Source organism: Acartia tonsa, chromosome 6, assembly GCF_053477335.1.
Source record: "Acartia tonsa isolate MP-2025a chromosome 6, ASM5347733v1, whole genome shotgun sequence".
Classification (NCBI taxonomy): domain Eukaryota; kingdom Metazoa; phylum Arthropoda; class Copepoda; order Calanoida; family Acartiidae; genus Acartia; species Acartia tonsa.
Genome location: NC_137265.1, coordinates 10,459,325 through 10,481,522, shown reverse-complemented (window position 1 = coordinate 10,481,522; position 22,198 = coordinate 10,459,325). Strand labels below are relative to the sequence as shown.

The 22,198-nt window shown below is 31.1% G+C and overlaps 2 protein-coding genes across 3 annotated transcripts; both read left to right on the top strand.

Moving 5' to 3' along the window:
• Nucleotides 1-1,184: 1,184 nt before the first annotated feature.
• Nucleotides 1,185-15,957, top strand: LOC145321789 (equilibrative nucleoside transporter 3-like). 2 transcript variants are annotated; one of them, XM_080163407.1, is made up of 12 exons: nt 1,185-1,278; nt 8,484-8,585; nt 9,209-9,314; nt 9,712-9,781; nt 10,162-10,249; nt 10,695-10,753; nt 10,932-11,020; nt 11,398-11,435; nt 12,334-12,427; nt 12,659-12,735; nt 13,198-13,253; nt 15,844-15,957. In XM_080163407.1, exons 1-12 carry the CDS (start codon nt 1,229-1,231, stop codon nt 15,903-15,905), a joined length of 891 nt encoding a protein of 296 aa, XP_080019533.1. In that variant the 5' UTR covers nt 1,185-1,228; the 3' UTR covers nt 15,906-15,957. The 2 variants fall into 2 exon arrangements, with proteins under 2 accessions (XP_080019533.1, XP_080019534.1); XM_080163408.1 differs by lacking the exon at nt 1,185-1,278 and adding an exon at nt 7,588-7,727.
• A 2,803-nt stretch (nt 15,958-18,760) lies between these two features.
• LOC145321788 (equilibrative nucleoside transporter 3-like) lies at nt 18,761-21,506 on the top strand. Its single transcript, XM_080163406.1, has 4 exons — nt 18,761-18,796; nt 19,153-19,222; nt 20,583-20,686; nt 21,101-21,506. Exons 2-4 carry the CDS (start codon nt 19,218-19,220, stop codon nt 21,238-21,240), a joined length of 249 nt encoding a protein of 82 aa, XP_080019532.1. The 5' UTR covers nt 18,761-18,796; nt 19,153-19,217; the 3' UTR covers nt 21,241-21,506.
• The last annotated feature ends 692 nt before the right edge of the window (nt 21,507-22,198 follow it).

Below are 22,198 nucleotides of genomic sequence, written 5' to 3'. Positions count from 1 at the left end.
AAACTGTAGGGGTTTAAACTTAATTTTTTAAGCGTTGCTAGTCTATGACTAGGATTTGTAATTCCATCTGAATTAAAACAATTGGTCATCATTATCACATTAGAGTAAAACACTAGAGGGAGAAAGGGTTAAATAAAAGTATCTCCCCATCGCAACCACCTTGTGCAGTGTGCACCCTTTCTATTGGATCAGTGAAAATCAACCAATGGTGTCGCTTACATTAACACAACCAAGTAGCAGAAAATAGTTTAGAGGTCTTTGAAAAAGGAAGGAAGGTAGTTGTCTGTATATACATCTATGCTATAGATCTGTTATTATCACAAATATGCAGATCTTACTTTAATTTCTTTCAAGTAAATAGGAAACTTCAATTAAACTAAATGTCTAAATCTGTTGCTAAAATGCTAATGCGTTCGTTGATAAAATAACAACATGCATTGTTAATGGATTAATTGCTAATTAAGAGTTTAAAAACATACCTAAGATTAACACAAATCTTCGAGATAATCCACTGCATAGGAAATAGATAAATAGACAGACAAATAAAGTTAATGAGAAGCTAACTCAATCAATTTCATAAATTTTAAATTTATTTTGTACAGTTCTACTTTGTATCTATGTGTGTAAGTTATTAAATGATTTTTATCATATGTTAGTTTATATTCGTGAAGCAAAAGTTTATTTTCATAAGAATGAAAAAAAAAGATATATTGCAATTTTTGGTGGTTTTCATTCAAAGAGCCTAGCGAGCCTAGAACAAAATCAAGGGGAGTGGTATTTTTGTGATTTAAAAAATTATTTTAGGTTAGGTTATAATTAGTACAGAGTAGCCACACAAGATTAGGACAACTTTGGTTCCCCGCATGGATAGTGCCCTCCGAAGGAATTACACTTAGGTGAAAAAATATCCCTCTTATTTTCAACTTATTTTAATATAAAAAGGGGAAGGGGAGGTCAGTGCTCTATAAATAGATTTTTGTGAGTTTTTTTTATTAAAGGTTATGTTATAATAGGTTATATTTAGTACAGAGTAGCCACGCAGGGTTAGGCAACCGAGGTAGGTTAGAGCCCTCCGCAGGGATTAGCCATAGGTGAAAAAATCAATTAAGTAGGGAGGGGGGGGGGGGGTAGTGGGGTCAGTGCTTAAACGGTATTTCGAGAGAAAACACCAAAAATCCTTTTTCAGAACTTTTTCCCTAAAAAAAATAAATGAAAATTTAGGTTTATAATGTTGTTGAAGAAAAGTACGGATAACAAGATTTATGACTACAATGAAAGGTAATAATTAGATATTTTAATTATTTTATGTTTCTTTAAACAAATATTTAACTAAGTTTTTAAAACAAGTATAAAAAGAATCATACTTTTGTCTAAATTTTAATTGTATTAAAAATACACAAAAAAAATTTGTATGTCAATAATACCAAAGTACGTGTGTACGTGTTTCCCAAATTTAAGGTCTATTTTTCATTGAAGAACTCTCTAATTAATATGAAACTTTGCAATTTTTTTTTATTTTTTGTTGTTTTTTGTTTGAAGCTTCGCTTTTTGGAATGGATGTTAGTGTCCTTGTTAAAATATCAATTGTAGGTAAATCATAATAGAAGTGCAATATTACAGTTTTTAAATGCAGCTACTCTATATCTATTGTTGTCCATCCTTGTTCCACGCCAAGACAAAAGATTGAAAACATCAATTTAAGGTTAAATATGCTATCAAACAAAAATTGCCATATTGGATGTTGTTCAGATTGTATATTATTGTATGGTATTTATATACAATTGTCCGCGAATAAGAAAATATGAAATTATATGGTCCATTCCTGTTCAGTTGGCCCCTAAAATTAAACCTATTTTTACTTTCTTTTTCATGAACAATTTCTATAAAGCAATACAATACATTTTTTAGTATTTTTAAAAACCTGTTTTACACCAATGGAAATCAATCTGAGTGCCATTCAATGGAAATTCGAATGTCATCTTATGACCAAATACTACCTTAAAAATTAATTCTATTTTGAAAATAATTATACTTGTTTTACATTTTTGTTGACTATTTTCTTTTCAAAGCTGAGCAAACTAAATAAAAGTAAATTGAATCAAACAAGGATGACAACATCCATAAAAGCGAAGCTCTGAAACGGTAGGACAAACGGACATTAACATTTGTATAGTATCTGAACTGAATAATCAGAATTTAAAAGTATAAGAGTCGAAGCAAAATTGTAAGTAAATTTGTTGAAAAACTGCTTGATTCAGGATAATGTTTATGGACATACTTACATTTTTGGACTTGATTATAGAGTTGATTCGCTTTGTTGTCCCAGGAATCAATATACCAATAATCAGATCAAACGGATAATTAGAACACTTGAAAATTTGTTGTTAAAAAAGTAGAAAAATCAACATGTTTAAAATGGACGTATGGACATTCTGGTAATGATTATAGAGTTGCTACGCTTTCTAAATCGTACCCAACTACTACAGGAATCATCATGCAAAGTTTGAAATCGATAGGACAATTTTAACATGCCTAAATTAACGAATAAAAGCTATCTATCTCGGACGGACGTACAGACGGACGTACGGACCGACCCTAATTATAGAAAAGCTTCGCTTTTAATATTTTGTCCTTACAGTGCATTATTTGAACATGGAAGTTACACGTGTTTTATAGCACGCATTTCGTGTTCTATATTGTTTAGCAGTTGACATTTCTAAAAAATATAAATTGGATGCTAGATAAATTCTTGTAAGGGTTTGTTTTGTGTAGTAAACATGGGGTAGTGACAGTGAGCAGGAGAGGTAAAATTTAAGGACGTTGGTTAAAAGAAATCAATTCAGCTCAAACTTTGTTCCTTGTCCCTAACAACTTTAATAGAATCGAAGCTCAACGATAAAGAATTTGAAGGATTGGGAGTGGGATATTGTACTGATCATTATACTGGCACTCAAAGTTTAATGAACATGTTTCCTAATTTGTTTCCTTAAAAACTTAGGACAATTTTATTAAATATTGATTGGTTGGTATCAATTAGAAGCACAAAAACATTCCCACTAACAATATTAATCTACAGAAGGGGTAATTTTTACATGAAATTATCGTCATTTGTCTTATCCCTAAAGATTTAGTTCTTAAGACTGATATTTTCAGGGGTTTTTCTTCAAATTTATTATTTTTAAAAGCGAAGCTTTTCTATAATTAGGGTCGGTCCATCCGTCCGTACGTCCGTCCGTAACGGATAGCTTTTTTTTGTTAATTTAGGCATGTTAGAATTGTCCTATCGATTTCAAACTTTGCATGGTGATTCCTTTAGTAGTTAGGTACGATTTAGAAAGCATAGCAACGTCCATTTTAAACATTTTTACTTTTTTAACAACAAATTTTTATGTGATCTAATCATCCGATTGATCTGATTTTTGGTATATTGATTCCTGGGACAACAAAGTATAATGAAATAAGCGAAGCAACTCTATAATCAAGTCCTAAAAATTAAGTATGTCCATAAACATTATCCTGAATCAAGCAGTTTTTCAACAAATTTACTTACAATTTTGCTTTGACTCTTATACATTTATATTATGATTATTCAGTTCTGACACTATACAAGTGTTAATGTCCGTTTGTCCTACCGTTTCAGTGCACCGCTTTTATGGATGTTGTCATCCTTGTTGGTTATAATATTCTGTGTATGTTATGTTCATATTTATTCTTGCTTTTTCTTAATAATGTTAGTCATAGTTGTTGATTAATTATCTCGATTAGTATATCCCTTAAAATACCTAAAGTTAAGACTTATATTTCCTGCGTATTTAAAAAAAAAATCATTAAGAGTGGTAATTTCAATCTTGGCCATATGCTGTAGTCATTTTTTTAAACTTCAGTGCACGTTAATTTCCTTTTTATTCTATGTTATGTACGTATTTATTCTTGTTATTTTCTTAATCAATACTGTATAAAATTTACTATTAAATGCACTTGACGTAAAATGCAGGGATACCAAATAAAATTACAAAAAAAATTAAATACACCAAATGTTATTATTGAATTTTTAAAAACAAAACATTGTCTTAAAATTACTATTAATGGTACTACATTTTTTACAGTTTTAGTCCGTAAAATAAAATGCATATTTTTATTGTTAAACCAACCTTAATTTAGGTCTTCCTTAATGTCAAGTTTACTGAATACAGGTAGAATAGAAAAATAGAAGTAATATTTCCTTTTTTAAATAATAACATTATTGAATATAATTTTAAAATAAACTATTGCCTTTACGAGGAAGTCATTTTAATAAACTTAATGTGACGCATTGGTTAACAAGGATGATAACATCCAAAATGCGAAGGTCTGAAACGGTAGGACAAACGAACATTATCACTTGTAGAGTGTTAGAACTAAATAAGAAGGATATAGATTATAAGTCAATTTGTTTTTAGTATTTAAGTACATACTTACATTTTTAGGACTTGATTATAGAGATGCTTCGCTTATAACATTGTATCTTGTTGTATTAGGAATCAGTATTCTAAAAATGAATAAGATAATTATACCACCTAAAACATTTTTGCTGAAAAAGTTAAAAAACAACCTGTTTTAAATAGACTTACGAACTTTCTGGTAACGATATAAGGTTGCTCCGCTTTCTAAAACTGATATAGAAATCATTATGCAAAGTTTGAAATCGATTGGACAATTCTAGCATGTCTAAATTAACGAAAAAAACTAACCGTAAAGGACGGACGGAAGAACGCTCGCACGGACTGGTCCTAATTACAAAAAAGCTTCGCTTATAGAAAAAAATAAAAGTATAAATAGAAAAAGTGTTAACTTGCAGAAAAATCATTTTTAGTTGCAGTTTTTATTCAGTTCATAAAAACACAATCTTTTGACTATACCTTAATTAATCAAATTTGTTAGTAATAAATCTTTTTGTATCGCGGCTACTCTATAAGCTTTTCCATGTCAAGGCAAGTTTTGAAATATTTTGACATCCTCAAAATTGATTTAAAATTTTCTTTTTAGATTTTAATTAAAAATGGGGGGTTGGACTATCCCTTCCCCTCCCAACTTAAGGGCACCTAGAGGCTTCTAGGGGGCGTAGCCTCTAGTATTATAAAATGATTTATAAAAAGAATATTTCATAATCAGTGATTTATGGACAATACATACCTGCTTAAACAATTACTGTTTTTCTGGATTTCAGTTGCAATTAATCTCACTTTTTTAGATTAATTGTATAGTTTTATGATTAGAGTAAAACAATAGAGGGGGAAGGGGTTAAACAACTGTAAATCCCCACCCTGAAGAACCTGTGTCGACTTTCAATTGAGTCTTTAAAAATCACACAATAGCGTCGGGAATATTAACACAGCCTAATCGAAAAAAGAGCAGAAAGCAATTTGCTAGTAGACGAAAAAGGGCCCTAACAGGTAGTTGTGTGGTTATACATCTTTATTTATAGATTATTGATTTATGTATTAAGTTGTTCTTATATGTAGGCTTGTTTTTGCTGCACTACTTATGGATATAATTGCAGCTAGCTACAACCAACAAGGGAATTAATTATTTAACCCTATTTCACCATACTTGCTTAAAACCAGTTTTTTGGAAGAATCAATTGTTAGCATCACAACTGCCATACTATGGTTATTACTTATTGATATATCATTACAAGGATATTGCACCAAATTTTCATGTACTCTAATAAAATATACTCTCAGATGGCTAAAAATCGATAACCCCATCCTTATCCTTACCCAATCCCCTCCCTCCCCACCTACTGGATGAACGAACTGACTAATAAATGAGTACCATACAATCAGAGAGAGAGTTGACAATGGGCTGTTAGTCCTCAAGATTGTTAATTAAATCAGTCCCCAAAGGTTTATATTAATATTTTCTTATTTGTTGGTTTATCACTTTAGGAACATAAGTGAATTTTGATTGGTTGTTTCATTAAGTTGATTGTTAACACGTTTACCACTAATTTTAATTTACAGAACGGGTAATTTGTGTATCATTATTGGGGATGTAAATCAATTTATCGGCCATTGAATTATCCATTTAGATCCCTGGCAAAAAAATATTCTCCTGTAAATTTATCCACATATACTATATCCATTGTCACTATGGATTATGAATTATAATGTTGTCATAAGTTGTTGAAAGCGAATCTTTTTTATTTTAGATATTATCTAGAAACATACTCTCTAAATCAGACAATAGGAATAGCTTTCCTTCGGTATTGTATATATATCTTGTAAAAATTTCTTCCCACATATAATGTGAATCATATGACATAATCGTCGTTCGTATTAATGGAACGAATTCTATATAAGTTTAAATAAACAAAAAAGTTTTAAGTTTGACAGATTATAAGTCCAGATTGACCATCTAAATATACTACATCTGTTCAAATTATAGTTAATAAAACTAGAATCTTTAATTCTAAGAAAAACATTTAATTATGGAAACTTTTAACTTTATTTCTTAAACTATTTCTGTTTTTTTAAAGTGAATTTTATATGACAGCATAGCATACAAAGCCCTTTGAAAAAAGTATTAGGTTTTCCTACAGGTGAACATAAGCCATGTGAGAGGCAAAAAAATACAAGAGAGAACTATATAGGTTACCACTAAAGGAGCACGAAAAAAAGAATAGGGATAACTTATTAGTAGGAGGTCAGAATTTTGATCATGATGCCATCAAAATAAAATATTACTAATTTTTTTCTGGTAGTGGACAGTCTTTTTTATTCTTTTCTGATATTATTGAATTTTTTTGTTTACAAAGAACGCAAAAGATTTAGAAAATGCCGCGATTTACCTCGATTTCTCGATAGTGAAATACAAACTTTGCCCCCCAACGACAGCTGAAAAAGGCAATTTAATAAAGGTTGCGTTTTCCCCCCCAAATCAATTTTCGAATTAATTTCCTTGTTGGTTATACCTTATTCCTGATATAATTGTCATAAAATAATTAATCTTTTTAATTAAAAACAATTGCTAACTGATAAGAAGCTAAATTTGATGTATATATTTATATTGGAGTGGATACAAAACCGCGACAAACAAAACCGCGACATAACAAAACCGCGACAGTGACAAAACCGCGACATTACAAAAAAATCTATAATAAAAAAATCTTAATGCTAGAAGGTCATGGCCGCAGAGCTCAGCTCCCTGGCATGCCTAGCCGCGGGCGCTCGGCCCCCTTGCCTATAACCTAACCTAACCTATATGTTTGAATGTTTAATGTACATTAACTTATTTATAATTTAGAATTTCGTGGATTTTACAAAAAGTGGTTGGTAGATTTTTTTCAATTTTTTAATATTTTTTTTACAATATTTAGGTTAGGTTAGGTTATGGGCAAGGGGGCCGAGCGCCCGCGGCTAGGCAGGCCAGGGGACCGAGCGCTGCGGCCATGTATTTCTACAAAAAAAATCCTACATTGTTATATTTCTGTTATTGTCGCGGTTTTGTTATTGTCGCGGTTTTGTCACTGTCGCGGTTTTGTCACTGTCGCGGTTTTGTCACTGTCGCGGTTTTGTCCCTGTCGCGGTTTTGTATTCACTCCTTGATATTTAAGGTTAAAACAAAAATATTTTTTCTTAGTTTATTGTTTGTTGTCAAATTAAAATTATATTTTTGTGTAAGATTAAAATGTTTAGCTGATATTTGTCATTTAAACGAAATTTCATTTATATTTATATATAGAACTGGTAACTAAATTTTTAAACAGTGAAGCTTTTCTATTACAAATGTCATACCTTACGTCTATCCGTCCGTACTTTAAAGAGTGCAGCTTACTACAACTAATTCTTGTAAGTTGTACGTCTTTTTGCTGATTAATATGATTTAGTAATTTGACTAAATAATGTTGATAAACTTTGATATAATTAATTTAGACTTAAGTGTCTTCACATAATAACGTTTTCTTATTTGTTGGCTTAACAACTTTGGGATCTTTTATTCAATTTTGACTGGTTGGTTTATTAATTTGAGTGTCCCAACGTTTCAACCACTAATTGTACAGTAATCTACAGAGGGGTAATTTTGTGTATCAATGTGCAACAATTTATCCGCAATTGTCTTATCAGGAATAGTCCCTTACTTAACATCGCACCATAAGGGGCGATTCGTCGTATTTTTAAAATTGCTTTTTATAAGTCATTTTAGGTTTGGTTAGGTTATATTGGGTTAGGTGATTGCCCCACAGGGTTAGGTAATTGGCCCCACAGGGTTAGAGCCTCCTGCAGGGGCTAGAAATAGGAGAAAAGCTACTGTGAAAAATACGAAGAATCGCCCCATATGCGATGTTACGAAAGAGACCATACCCGTCTTATCCCTTTAGATCCCTTATTAACTTTTTTAGCAGTGAGCTAAATTTCCCCCCCCCAAAAAAAAAAAAATATTTATAAAATCTTTACACCAAACAAAAAAGTCCCAAAAAAATGATCGATTTTTTTTCATTTTAGAAGTGTCCTGTTTTCCACCTCTACAGAGAATAAATTATACTGCATCATGGAAAATCCAGGAAGTAATTTAGAAAAATCTCAAGATGCTCTGGTAGTACCCAGGTTGTTTTAGTAACCAAGCCACTCTATAACTATAAAATCCGTCCGCTACAATTTGTTCTGAATTTAAATCTTTGCATTATAAAACTATACTATTGATGTAACCGGACAAAGTGTCTCAAAAATCAGCCATGTGTCGTCATAAAAATGTGGGATTATCGTTTTCTTTTTTAGAGGATTTCTTTCCCACATCTCCTCTTATCTCCCTTTTTTTATGACGTGACATGGCTGATTTTTGAGACACTTTGTCCGGTTACCTATTGTTTTTAACCTTTCATTATTATTCCTGTAGCAATAGGGTATGATCTGGAAGGATTTATAACTTTACAAAAATATCATCAGAGAGACGCTTCATTTTAAACATGTTGATATTTTATTCCAATGTCTTTTTAAAGTTTTTTTTTAACGCGGGAAAACTTAAATATTAGGTATGCCAGTTCATTAAGATTAGGTTTACTAATACTTTTAATATTGAAAATGAATGTAGAATGTTGTAAATACTTATTCTTTTTATTCAATTAGCTTATTAAACTTTAACAGTAATAAATATTTGTGAAAAAAGGTGTTTATTATTTATTTATATACTTTTTCTTTTATTTTATTGTAATAATAATATTATTTTATAGGGAAGAAAAGTCTGTATTTATCTATCTCTTCTTCTATTTTGTGGGCCTCACAATTCTATTTCCATATTCTATGTTGATCACAATTAATGATTTCTGGAACTATAAGGTAACACTTTTAAAACGCATTTTATATCATTGTAATAAAGTAACAGAAATTCTTTGTGTTTTTGTGTACCAGAGAATCTCGCTAACTACTGAACGGATATGGTTCTCCTTTACAATAAGGTTTATTTTGGGGGAGGGTTCCATCATCCTCCCTAGATAAGTCATTCATAGAAAACTCCACTCCTCACCAAAAATTGGCAACCTTAATTTTTTTTTAAATTTACCTTTTTAGAAATGAAAATAAAATAGTGGGCTGTCAAATTCAACCACCCTCCACCCCTCAAGTGCCCCTAGAGGCCACAAGGGGGCGTAGTCGCTAGTTAAACTAAAACTATTTATTATACAATATCTATGAAGGAGTGTAGTGAAGCTTTCATTAATGTTATTTTATTTTTTAGTTTAGAGATACAAGTATAGAATATAATAGTACCAATGACGAACTTACAGAGTTGCAAAAAAGTTTTCCAGGTAAAAAAAAATATTATGAGTGTGGCAACTTTGAAATTAATCTTAGGTGTTGTGATTTCTCTGTGAGTACATGTTGTGCACTGTAACCTTTCTCTTATTTTTAAATTTAATAGAAAATGAGAAACGGGGTTAGTTTTTTCTTATGTAAGCCCTATGGGAATGGGAGGGGCTAACCATGAAAAGCCTATACCTTTAGTTTCATAACCCTGCGGAGCTAACTAGTCATGACCTAGAGTAATAAACAAAACAAAAAAAAAGAAAAGAAAAACTATCCCCCTCCCACTTATAAAAGAAAAACATTAGATTGAAAATCATTATCATTATTTGTTAATATGTCATTAATGGATAAAAAAGTTAATATGTTGTTCTTCTATTTTTAGGTTTCCTGTCTATATCTGGAAATGTTCCGCTAACAGTCCTATCAATTGTTACAGCCCTTTTTGGAAACTTTTTCAATATCAAAACGAGGTACTAATTTTTTTTGTCAGTTTGAAAAAATTAAAAAAGATAGGAAGGGTAGCTTTACCTTGTGTAAACTTTTACCCTAGGCTATGCTAGGCATAAAGATAAAAACTCCCCCCTTATGTTAATCTATTTAAAACAATAAAGGGGGAGGGGTCTGTGCTCGCCTGACAATTTAAAAGTAAGTACTTTAAATCAAAATAATCAAATTAGAGTTATACTAATATAAACAAGAATTATTATGTCAATAAGTGTCGAAGCAATAACATGAATTTAACATAATGAACAGTAAGTTTAATCATTGGTAGAAAATTTTTAATAAATTTATGCATATAACGTTTTTGTCCGCGAATGAAATAGAAAGTTTTTTTCTGGATTATAGACTCACTAAGTTACTAACATATCCAAGTTATAGAGAAGCTGTGATACAAAAAAATGAAAATATTGTTAGGTTGTTAGTGTCTGCGGTTTTAATGGGCCTTGCTTTTGGTGGTACAACAGTTATTTCAGGTGAAATTTAATTATTCTTACTGTATTATATTTTGCAAGCCGTTTAATAAAGTGAAGCTTCTCTATAACAAGAATATTTTCGCATGTCTATCTATCAAAATGGAATTAATTGGCTGAATAACAGCCCCTGGTTAACTTGAAATACTCTCTTATGGACATAATTATACTCGTTATTTAGGTTTGAATACAGATTCGTGGCAGAATACAGCTTTTATCTTGATTATGGTCATAAATTCATGTTACAGTGCTATTAATGCAGTTTTTCAGGTAAAAAATGTCAAACCTCACAAAGTTCTGTGTTTCAATCAAGATATATGAATAGGGTGGGTCAATCGTTAATGTCTTCAAAATGAACAGACATTTATCATATTGTTTTGATTACAGTGGGTTCTGACAGTTCAAGTTTGATCCATTTTTTTTAAAGATGCTTTATGTATAGAACTTTGTTCATTAAGATATCAAAAAGGTCATCTCATTCTCAGAAAAAAGTCCAACAAAAAAAAACAGTAAACCCCTCCCTTCAAATGTTATTTTTCCTCTTTTGATAATAAACTAAAAATAAGTGTTGCCAAAAAATTTAAATATACTTGCGTGTCAATTAAAATTGACTGTTTTTATAAATGTTTGAATTATTATCTTTTCAGACTAGTTTTCTTGGTAATCTTGGAAGATTTCCTCCACGGTAATGCTTTTTGAAAGCGAAGCTTTTCTATAATAAGGGTCGGTCCGTACGTCCGTCCGTAACGGATAGCTTTTTTTCGTTAATTTAGGCATGTTAAAATTGTCCTATCGATTTCAAATTTTGCATGGTGATTCCTTTAGTAATTAGGTACGATTTGAAAAGCGTAGCAACTCTATAATCATTAACAAAATGTCCGTACGTCCATTTTAAACATGTTGATTTTTTTACTTTTTTAACAACAAATTTGTATGTGATCTAATCATCCGATTGATCTGATTTTTGGTATATTGATTCCTGGGACATCAAAGTATAATGTTATTAGCGAAGCAACTTTATAATTAAGTCCTAAAAATGTAAGTATGTCCATAAACATAATCCTGTATAAAGCAGTTTTTCAACAAATTTACTTACAACTTTGGTTCGACTCATATACATTTATATTCTGATTATTCAGTTCTGACACTATATAAGTGGTAATGTCCGTTTGTCCTACTGTTCAGTGCTTCGCTTTTATGGATGTTGTCATCCTTGTTTTACTAGGGTCATAGAAATACAGAAAGAGACAGATTGATTTTTACTTACATAGACTAAAAGACAGAACTAAAACTGAAAGATAAAGATTTGATTAAGAGGTAGAGAGAGATATGAAGAGGGAGAGATAGATATTTTTATTTATCTAAACAAAGGTAGAGAGGGAGGGAGAGGTAAACATGAAGATAACTAGATGAAGATATAGGCAGACTGATAGACCTTGAGAGAGACAGGCAACAGAGAGTCTGATAGTCGTGGTTACAGATGATCGACAGGCAGACTGACAAATATAAAGAAAAAGAAATGGAGTATTCTTTTAAAGATTTTTAACAAGAAAAATAAATCATGAAAGATTTTTTCTTTTCAGGTATATTGGCTGTACTAACGATGGAATGGGTTTGGGAGCCACTTTACCAGCTATAATTAATATAATTATTATAGCTACTAAACCAGATAGAGAGGTAATTATAGCAGTGCTATAAAAATATATTATTATAATACTTATCATTTTTGGAGGGAGGGTTAATTTTTTTTCCCTAAAATACTTAAAAACCTTCGGTGGACCTATGAAAAGCTACCTTGTAAAGGAGAACCATAACGGTTCAGCGTTTGGTGAGATCCTTTGGTATAGACAGACACACACACAAACATCCTGTTACTTTATTATAAGGATTATTTTTTTTGTTTTTTAGTTGGTTGGTCTGTTATGCATGATTTTTGGAGTCCTAGTCATATTTGTCCAGTTGATACTTTACATCTTTGCATCAAGGCACACAAATAGTTTCAATTTTAATCAATAGATGGCATTTTTTCTAAATTTTGTTATAAAATAAAAGTGTTTAGGTATGTAATAGCTTTTCTGTTTGAGGATTCTAAAAACTTAAACATTATCTTATAATATATTTCATGGGCTATACTGAGGAAATGTCATATTCAATGATTTATTCACAAATGTGTAAACATTGTTCTAAATTAATATTTTCTTGCTTGACTTTAAAACACTAATTATGGAACGAATTATCCAGTAGGGCTTAGAAACCGATTAATATTCTCTGGATAAGAACTGATTCTCAACCATACTGAAAAATCATTTATAGCATCGTATTACATAGAATTTACCACGGATATTGAAAGAAATATAATAAAATTAATACAAGTATACCCGCGAAATCTGTCTATAATACCATGCGATATAAAATTAGTTCTTTTTTGAAACTATTTATGTTATTAGAACTGAATTTTATATCCACTATGCGGGCATTAATGAATCTGTTAGAAATACTATAGGTAGATTCTATTTTTGTCTCACGGCCAGAAAAAACGGTTTGAAATATTGTTTTGATTTGTACATGTTAAGTAAAGTGTGCTATATAGCTTTTAAGATAGACAGCTGAAATTTGTTGGTGAAGATTCCATCTTCCATAAAGCATCAACAGTCCATTTGTACTTGTTTTGTTCTTCACTTCTTATACATGTTGTCATCCCTGTTTTCAATAAATATTTAATTGCAAATATTCAAATAAAACAATTTAACAATTTAGCATGGCTTCTCTTTAACAGTGGCAATAATTGGCTCCTCCGTATGCATGTCTGTTCCGTCAAAATATATTATATTAACTGACTTTTTCTTATTGTCAAATTTTGAAAGTTTGAAATTAAATTAAAATTAAGAGGCTTTCTATTGCTTGATTATCATTGATTATGGGGACATTAATGTTCTTGTTTGCAAGAGATAAGGAGTATTTTTATCTTTAACTTTTTTTGTTTACTTGCGTCTTTATAAAAACTGATTTATTTGTGCCTTTTGACAGAAGATTAAAAAATCCAGAACATGCTTAAGGACGCCTGCAAGAAATACCACGCTTTAACTGCTGAAAGACTGCCACAAGTAGACCCAATACCCCAGATTTAAAGCCTTCAGCTCCAATAACAAAAAAGTTCTAGGCATTTCGAAATAGCATTTTATGTACAATGAAATTTTGAAAGATTTCCAATGCTTATAAAAGAAAAAACAATATTAAATTACGTCGCCTAGACACAAAATTTTAACCTTATCTTTGTCAGAAACTTAGATTGCCGGTAACTGATTACATTTTTACAATAAAAACACCACATTTCATAGTCAAAATCTATGAAAAAATTCGATTTAAATTGCATTTTTAAACGAAAATCATAGCGGAAACAAAGGGGGAAACAAATACACGTTCAGCTGTGATGGGTTGTTAAGCTGATTCAGCCTTCTGATTGGCTACAGTACACTCGGTACAACGCAAGTTAAACTTAATTTTTTAATGATTTTGACTATAAAAATGGGTATTTTTATTGAAATATAATTAGTTACTGGAAACCTAAATTTATGACAAAAATAAGCTTATAATTTTGTTTCTAGGCCACGTAGTTTAATTTCAAAGTTTTCAACATGAGCATTACAATTCTTCCAAAATTTCAATTGTACATAAAATGTCATTTTAAAATGCCTAGAACTTTTTTTATAGAAGCTGAAGGCTTAAAATTTAGGGTATTTGGTCTACTTGTAGCAGTCTTTCAGCAGTTAAAGCGTGGTATTTCTTTCAGGCTTCCTTTAAATTGAGTCAGTACATGCATGATTTACCTTATAAGTAGAAGGGAATATAACATCCCTAATTGAAACGAGGAATGGAAATACAAAACTAATAATTAGAAGCCAATTTTATTCAGCGGTTAAAATTAAAATACTTTTATCTTAAAGACATGAAATACTCTCTTTATAAAGATGGAAGGATAGTCAGACATAGTGAGACATAAAGTAGAGGCAGAAACTGTCAGAAAAATCTTTTTTTATATAAAAATCCAGCCCTTCATACTAATATACCCAATAAATCACCTTTTTTACTATGAAATACAGTATAACTATTGAATAACTGGCGAATGTAAGGTCAAAATAAATTATAAAGAAGCTAATTTCTGGAAATATTAAGATTTAGTTTAGAACAATAACACATGTTAAAACATGTGAGAATTACTGATCTACAGACAGCCTTGCAGTTTTCCTAATCAATTTTGTTTATTTACTTCATTGTTATGACGCATGTTTATTGTTTACAATTTAAATATTTGCATACAATATAAAACATAAAATCTACAGGTCGTCCATGAACGTACTATTTTATCAACAACAATTAAAGAAAATACTATAAAAGTTAGAAATGATTTAAACACCATTTTGGAAAGCTTTTATACTGAAACCTTAAAAATTTGAAAGTGAGAACATAGATATGTATTTTAGACAGTACATATGACACATATAATCTTTGATTTAATGAGCTTTTTTTTAAAAAACAAAGCTTTTCTATAATTAGGGTCGGTCCGTCCGTACGTCTGTCCGTCCGTACGTCCGTCCGTCCGTCCGAGATAGTTAGCTTTTATTCGTTAATTTAGGCATGTTAGAATTGTCCTATCGATTTCAAACTTTGTATGGTGATTCCTGTAGTAGTTAGGTACGATTTAGAAAGCGCAGCAACTCTATAATCGTTACCAGAATGTCCGTACGTCCATTTCAAACATGTTGATTTTTTTACTTTTTTAATAACAATTTTTTATGTGTTAAAATTATCCGATTGATCTGATTTTTTGATTACTGATTCCTATTACAATAAGGTTCAATATTATTAGCGAAGCATCTCTATAATCAAGTATTAAAAATGTCCTTAAACAGAATTCTGTATTTAAGAAGTTTTGCAACAAATTTACCTATAATTTTGTCAAACCTTATATTTTCATGTTTTGTATATTCAGTTCTGACACTCAACAAAAGTTAATGTTCGTCTGTCATACCGTTTCAGAGCTTCGCTTTTATGGATGTTGTCATCCTTGTTTTAAATTACCCTTTTTATTTTAGACTACAAGAGTTATGTTATGGTATTCAAAGCAATATGGATTTACATTTTAGGAATGCTTTAAAGTTATTAATTTAAGACTTGGAATATGATTGTTTTATGGCAGCCTTTCTTGTACATTTAATTTACTAGCGACTGCAACTCACCTAAAGCTACGTGGTTGAAAATTAATTAAATACATTAAGCCATCCTAACGGAATTTCGTATGATGATTGTTAACCAACTGGCAGCTACTGCTTCTGACTGTTCTTAATTGGTTGAGTAGCTGCGGCTGCTTATACATAATCTATAATACAAAGTAGAACTATGTCTGTCTGTCTGTCGGTTTGTCTGTCTGTTTGTCTGTCTGTTTGTTTGTCTGTTTGTAGCGAAGGATCTCGCTAACCGCCGAACTGATCGGGTTCTCCTTTACAGGATAGCTTTTCATAGGTCCCGTGAAGGTTTATAACTATTTTCTTGGGGGGTGGGACACCCCTAACCCCCCCCCAAAAAAAAAAAAAAATTTTAAAAAATTTTCTTTTTAAAACTAAAATCAAAATAGTGGGGTCGACTGAAACCCACCCACCCCCAAATTTTTTTTTTATTTTCTTTAAAATCTAAAACACTAAAAATTAGTTTGATCAAACCTCTTGGGGCAAAGTCCCTAGAGGCTAGGGCGAAGCCGCTAGTTAAACATAAACCTGTCATCATATAAAAATTCTTAATAGGAAAACTTAAAAGCATTAAATCAATTTTGTAGTAATATTTTTGAACTATTCTACGACACTGACTGCGCATCCTGCCATCACAGCTCTAATCAAGCCAGTTTCAAAGGTTATTTTATATTTTTTGTTAGGCTAGGTTAAGTGATGGTTAGTAGAATCCCGCAGGAAGTGACCACAAGAATATATATTGTTGTACTTACAAACTAAGAAATAAAACAAATATTCTGAATATTTTTTTGTTCTGCTGGATTAAAACTGGTTCTGGACATTAAATAACAAGGATGACAACATCCATAAAAGCGAAGCACTGAAACGGTAGGACAAACGGACATTAACACTTGTATATTGTGTATAGTTGCTTCGCTTATAACAGTATACTTTGTTGTTCCAGGAGTCAATTACCAAAAATCAGATCAATTGGATAATTATATCCCATAAAAATTTGTTGTTAAAAAATAAAAAAAATAACATGTTTAAAATGGACGTACGGACATTCTGATAATGATTATAGAGTTGCTACGCTTTCTAAATCATATATAAGTACTAAAGTAATCACTATGCAAAGTTTGAAATCGATAGGACAATTCTAACATGCCTAAATCAACGAAAAAGCTATCCGTTACGGATGGACGTACGGACGGACCGACCCTAATTATAGAAAAGCTTTGCTTTTAAAAAGCATAATATATTATCAAAGAGAACTTTTCACAAAAAAATAAGAACTTATGGGATTTAAAAATTTTTAAGCTAATTTTTTAACAGAAAATTAATTTCATTACAAGATTCAAAAGATTTAAAATTTTAATTTACTATTATTTTTAGGAAGCGACAGATTGGAATGATCTCTACTTTACACCTGTTTGGTAATTATTAAATAGTAGCAAGGCTATACTACAACAGTTTAATTGTTTATTTTGTCCGACGTTAATTCATATTTGACTTTACTAATTTATTTGATATTCACACTTCCAAATGTATAGTTAAGAAAAACGATTGTCTGTCTGTGCAAAATAACCTTATATGCCTTGTAAACGATTTGGTCATTATATTGACATTTTTATGAGATATTTTATTAAATTTTATGAGATTCAATTTATTTAAGTAATTTTTTTAATCTTTCAACAAACATTTTTATGCTTATTTTGTCGTTAACATTTAGATACAATGTACAAAAATATTTTTTTTTCTCTCAGTTGTTTCTTACTGCAAGCTGTATCAGATTGGGCTGGTAGAACCATAGCTACTGTATCACAGTGGCCTAAACCAGGTATAGTCTCTATAATAGTATCCTAGTGTATCATACTAGACTGGTAGAACCATAGCTACTGTATCACAGTGGCCTAAACCAGGTATAGTCTCTATAATAGTATCCTAGTGTATCATACTAGGCTGGTAGAACCATAGCTACTGTATCACAGTGGCCTAAACCAGGTATAGTCTCTATAATAGTATCCTAGTGTATCATACTAGACTGGTAGAACCATAGCTACTGTATCACAGTGGCCTAAACCAGGTATAGTCTCTATAATAGTATCCTAGTGTTTCATACTAGGCTGGTAGAACCATAGCTACTGTATCACAGTGGCCTAAACCAGGTATAGTCTCTATAATAGTATCCTAGTGTATCATACTAGACTGGTAGAACCATAGCTACTGTATCACAGTGGCCTAAACCAGGTATAGTCTCTATAATAGTATCCTAGTGTATCATACTAGGCTGGTAGAACCATAGCTACTGTATCACAGTGGCCTAAACCAGGTATAGTCTCTATAATAGTATCCTAGTGTATCATACTAGACTGGTAGAACCATAGCTACTGTATCACAGTGGCCTAAACCAGGTATAGTCTCTATAATAGTATCCTAGTGTATCATACTAGACTGGTAGAACCATAGCTACTGTATCACAGTGGCCTAAACCAGGTATAGTCTCTATAATAGTATCCTAGTGTATCATACTAGGCTGGTAGAACCATAGCTACTGTATCACAGTGGCCTAAACCAGGTATAGTCTCTATTATAGTATCCTAGTGTATCATACAAGGATGGTAGAACCATAGCTACTGTATCACAGTGGCCTAAACCAGGTATAGTCTCTATAATAGTATCCTAGTGTATCATACTAGACTGGTAGAACCATAGCTACTGTATCACAGTGGCCTAAACCAGGTATAGTCTCTATAATAGTATCCTAGTGTATCATACTAGACTGGTAGAACCATAGCTACTGTATCACAGTGGCCTAAACCAGGTATTGTTTTTATTAAAGAGACTTTCTTGGACGTATTGAAGACAGACTCTAAATGTATGAGCTAAATCTGTAAGCATTATTTTGACATTCTTTTCCAATAATGATTATTTGAAGCGCAGCTATCTATGATAAGAGTATGTAGGTACCTCTGAACGTCATTCCATTATAGTACCCCTTACTATTGGACTAATAATATTCTTTCATTTGGGTCTGTAATATTATTTACAGTATGGCCTAGAAACCAATTAATATCCGCTGGATTAGACACAGTTTTAAGCTGTACAAAAAAAAATATGTTGCGTATTATAGTCAATTTTCCACGGATAACAAAATTAGACATAACGAATATATTTCAGGAAAAAGTTCTGAGTATGGTGTGCTTGTCCTCAGCATTGCAAGAATTGGTTTCATTCCTCTTCTCATGATGTAAGTAAAGGAGACTATGCACGCACGAGAGCAAGTGATTCTAAGCACCTTCCAGCAGTCATTCTATTGTTTTTTTAGTGAATATACTAGGGTTATGTTTAATATCGTTATATTGATTTGAAAAGTTTAGTTTCACCATGTTTTTTTTATGAATAAAACTTTGAAATCTTAAACATTTTGTGACTAAATATTTTGTTGAGTTCAAACTGCTACGACACAATAGTAAACTTTTTTGATGAAAAATGTCAATTTAGAAAAGGGATGGTAACTTGTAATATTGTAAGCAGTTTTCTCGTATTCATTCGAATCCGGTGGATAGGAACCGGTTCTCATCCATACAAAAAAAACTATGTCTAGCATCGTATTATTTCCAGTTTTCTACGAATATAAAAATGTACAATCAAAAGATTAAAACTTGATGGTAACTTGTAATATTGTTAGCAGTTTTATTAATTTCGAAAGATTAATTATGTTTTGGCGTATTATTTTATTTGAACTTTTGAACTCACCAAAACATTTGATGATATTTTGTCAATAATGCCTAACATTTAAAAGTTTTATCTAAAGAAAACCATGGTGAAATTTTTTAGTTAAAATCAGAATATTAAACATAAAACCTAGTATATTCACTAAGAAAACATTTAGAATCAAAGCTGGAAGGTGCTTAGAATCATTTGCTGTTTTTCGTGGATAAGTTCCCTTTAGGGTGATAGATACTAAGTAGTAATAAAATGTAAGCAAAAGTTGAATTAATATTTGGTTCTAAAAATATCTTTTTTGTACATTTTAGATGAAACCATTTTGCAGAACTGGAGAAAACTCATTTTAAGTTTTTTTTTATTATACAAAATTAGACTCTAAAATATGCACCACTAAATTTTGAAGTGACCTGCGTAATACTTTATGTTCAGCAAAATGAAGAAAGTTGTATTTGTTTCTAAATACTTTTTTATCCTCAGTTTATGAACAAAATTGATAAAACTATGTCTTTTAATTGTAATGTAAAGTATCTTTTTTGCCTTTATTAAAAAGATATAATGGGTATAGTCCCTTTCGTAACATCGCCCCATAAGTGGCGATTCGTCGTATCTTTAAATGGCTTTTTATAGGTTAATTTAGGGTAGGTTAGGTTATATTGGGTTAGGTGATTGCCCCACAGGGTTAGGTAATTGGCCCCGCAGTGTTAGAGCCCCCCGCAGGGGCTAGAAATAGGAGAAAAGCTACTGTGAAAATCACGAAGAATCGCCCCATAAGGAGCGATGTTACGAAATGGACTATACCCGATACAATTTTGAATTTTAATATGCAAATCATGTTCTTCAAAACTTATTTTCACTCACTTTTAATTATTTTATTTTAGGTGTAATGTAGCCCCTGAGAACAGAAACACAAATGTCGTCTTTGCTTCTGATTATTCCTATATAATCATTCTCATACTTTTGAGTGTCAGTGGGGGTTTCTTAGGTAAGTGGCAGGACTAGGTATGCAATAATGTTCAACCCCAGTTATGATAAACAAAATTACCTCCTCTTTGGATTAAAATTATCGGACATTGCAAGTTTTCTAAGTTTTTGTGTTTTTAAACTCCTATCCAAGATAGACAAGTGACATTTTCATGGTTTGAATTTGTTCACATTCTACAAATTTCTTTTGAGTTTCATTAAAATTTGCTTTTTTGGTTGTGGTGCTTGATCGATTTCTTGATTTTCACGTTTTTATAAATTTTTAGAAGGTTTAGTGATTTATTTCATCAAGTTTAATGTTTTTTTTTATGATACTGCTCTTTAGTTCATTTTTCCGGATGGCAATCCATAACTTTTTAGCTTCGCTACTTATGGATGTTGTCATCCTTGTTTTTAAATCACTTTTTCGTTTTAGGCAATGTATGCCAGATGTTGGGACCCAAGAAAGTGTCAGGTTACCATCAGGAGACAGCTGGTATCCTGCAGACAATCAGCCTAGTGTTTGGTCTGGGAGTTGGCTCCCTAGTTGGTCCTGCCCTTGTACAACTACTATAGTTAACACCCAACAGACAATCAGTGGGGTTTTAGGTTTTTCTTTAGATTGTTTATAAAGAAATTGATGCTCATTTAAATTTTCAATTTTAGTTTTAGGAACAGTAAATATTTTAAGATGTTGTAAAAAAGAATTGAATGTAAAATAATCTTACTTTGGAATTTTATTTTTTAAATATTTATTTGTAAATTATCATTATTGTTATCAGTATTAATAAACTTTGTGTTAAGATATTGTTATTTCTAACAAATATATCACTAAACTTTCACACAATTTTTAAAATTTACTTTTATTTTTATTTTACAAAACTAATTGCAGGCTAGAAACCTTTAAATGGGTCTCTAAGAAGGGTGGGGTTGATACACCACCTTGAGTTTTAAAATGAATTAAAATGGGGAGGACTTTATCTTCGGAAGTTTGAGAGAACTCTCATACAAACACCTCTCATAACCTACAAGAAGCTTCCATATAAAAAAGAACCATATCGGTCCAGTGTTAGCAAGGTCTTTAAGTTCATACAGACGAACGAACATCCTATTACTTTTTTAACGATTGACAAACTACACACCTTGTAGAAAAGTTTTGCTGTTAGAAATTAAATAAAGGACTTAGAATAGGCTTGCTAAAAGCATTTTTGTGTTACAGATAATGGACGGATAAATCAACAAATTGTATTAACTTTACTCAACAATTTCTAAATTTTAGTAAATAAATAAAACTAGGATAAAACCATCCATAAAAGTAAAGATTACTAACCAGCAATCAATTCAGAATGAAATTTTTGACACTTACAATAGAATGCATGGACTTAAAAATATATTATGCCTTGTGAAGTAGCAGCTCTCATAAAGTAAATACCAATCCCAAAAATTCTAATCTTTAAAACCAAAAGAAGACGTTCCATTCTAAATTAGGCACATTTTTAGTTACAAGCTTTACATCTTTTTGTTAGAGGTAAAA

Excerpts from the sequence above, each read along its gene's own strand:
- LOC145321789 (XM_080163407.1), top strand. The coding sequence starts at position 1,229 with ATGTTGTTGAAGAAAAGTACGGATAACAAGATTTATGACTACAATGAA. Across the intron at positions 10,754-10,931 it reads TGGTACAACAGTTATTTCAG|GTTTGAATACAGATTCGTGG; the intron begins GTGAAATTTAAT and ends CTCGTTATTTAG. Across the intron at positions 11,021-11,397 it reads CTATTAATGCAGTTTTTCAG|ACTAGTTTTCTTGGTAATCT; the intron begins GTAAAAAATGTC and ends TTATCTTTTCAG.
- LOC145321788 (XM_080163406.1), top strand. Across the intron at positions 20,687-21,100 it reads TGTCAGTGGGGGTTTCTTAG|GCAATGTATGCCAGATGTTG; the intron begins GTAAGTGGCAGG and ends TTTTCGTTTTAG.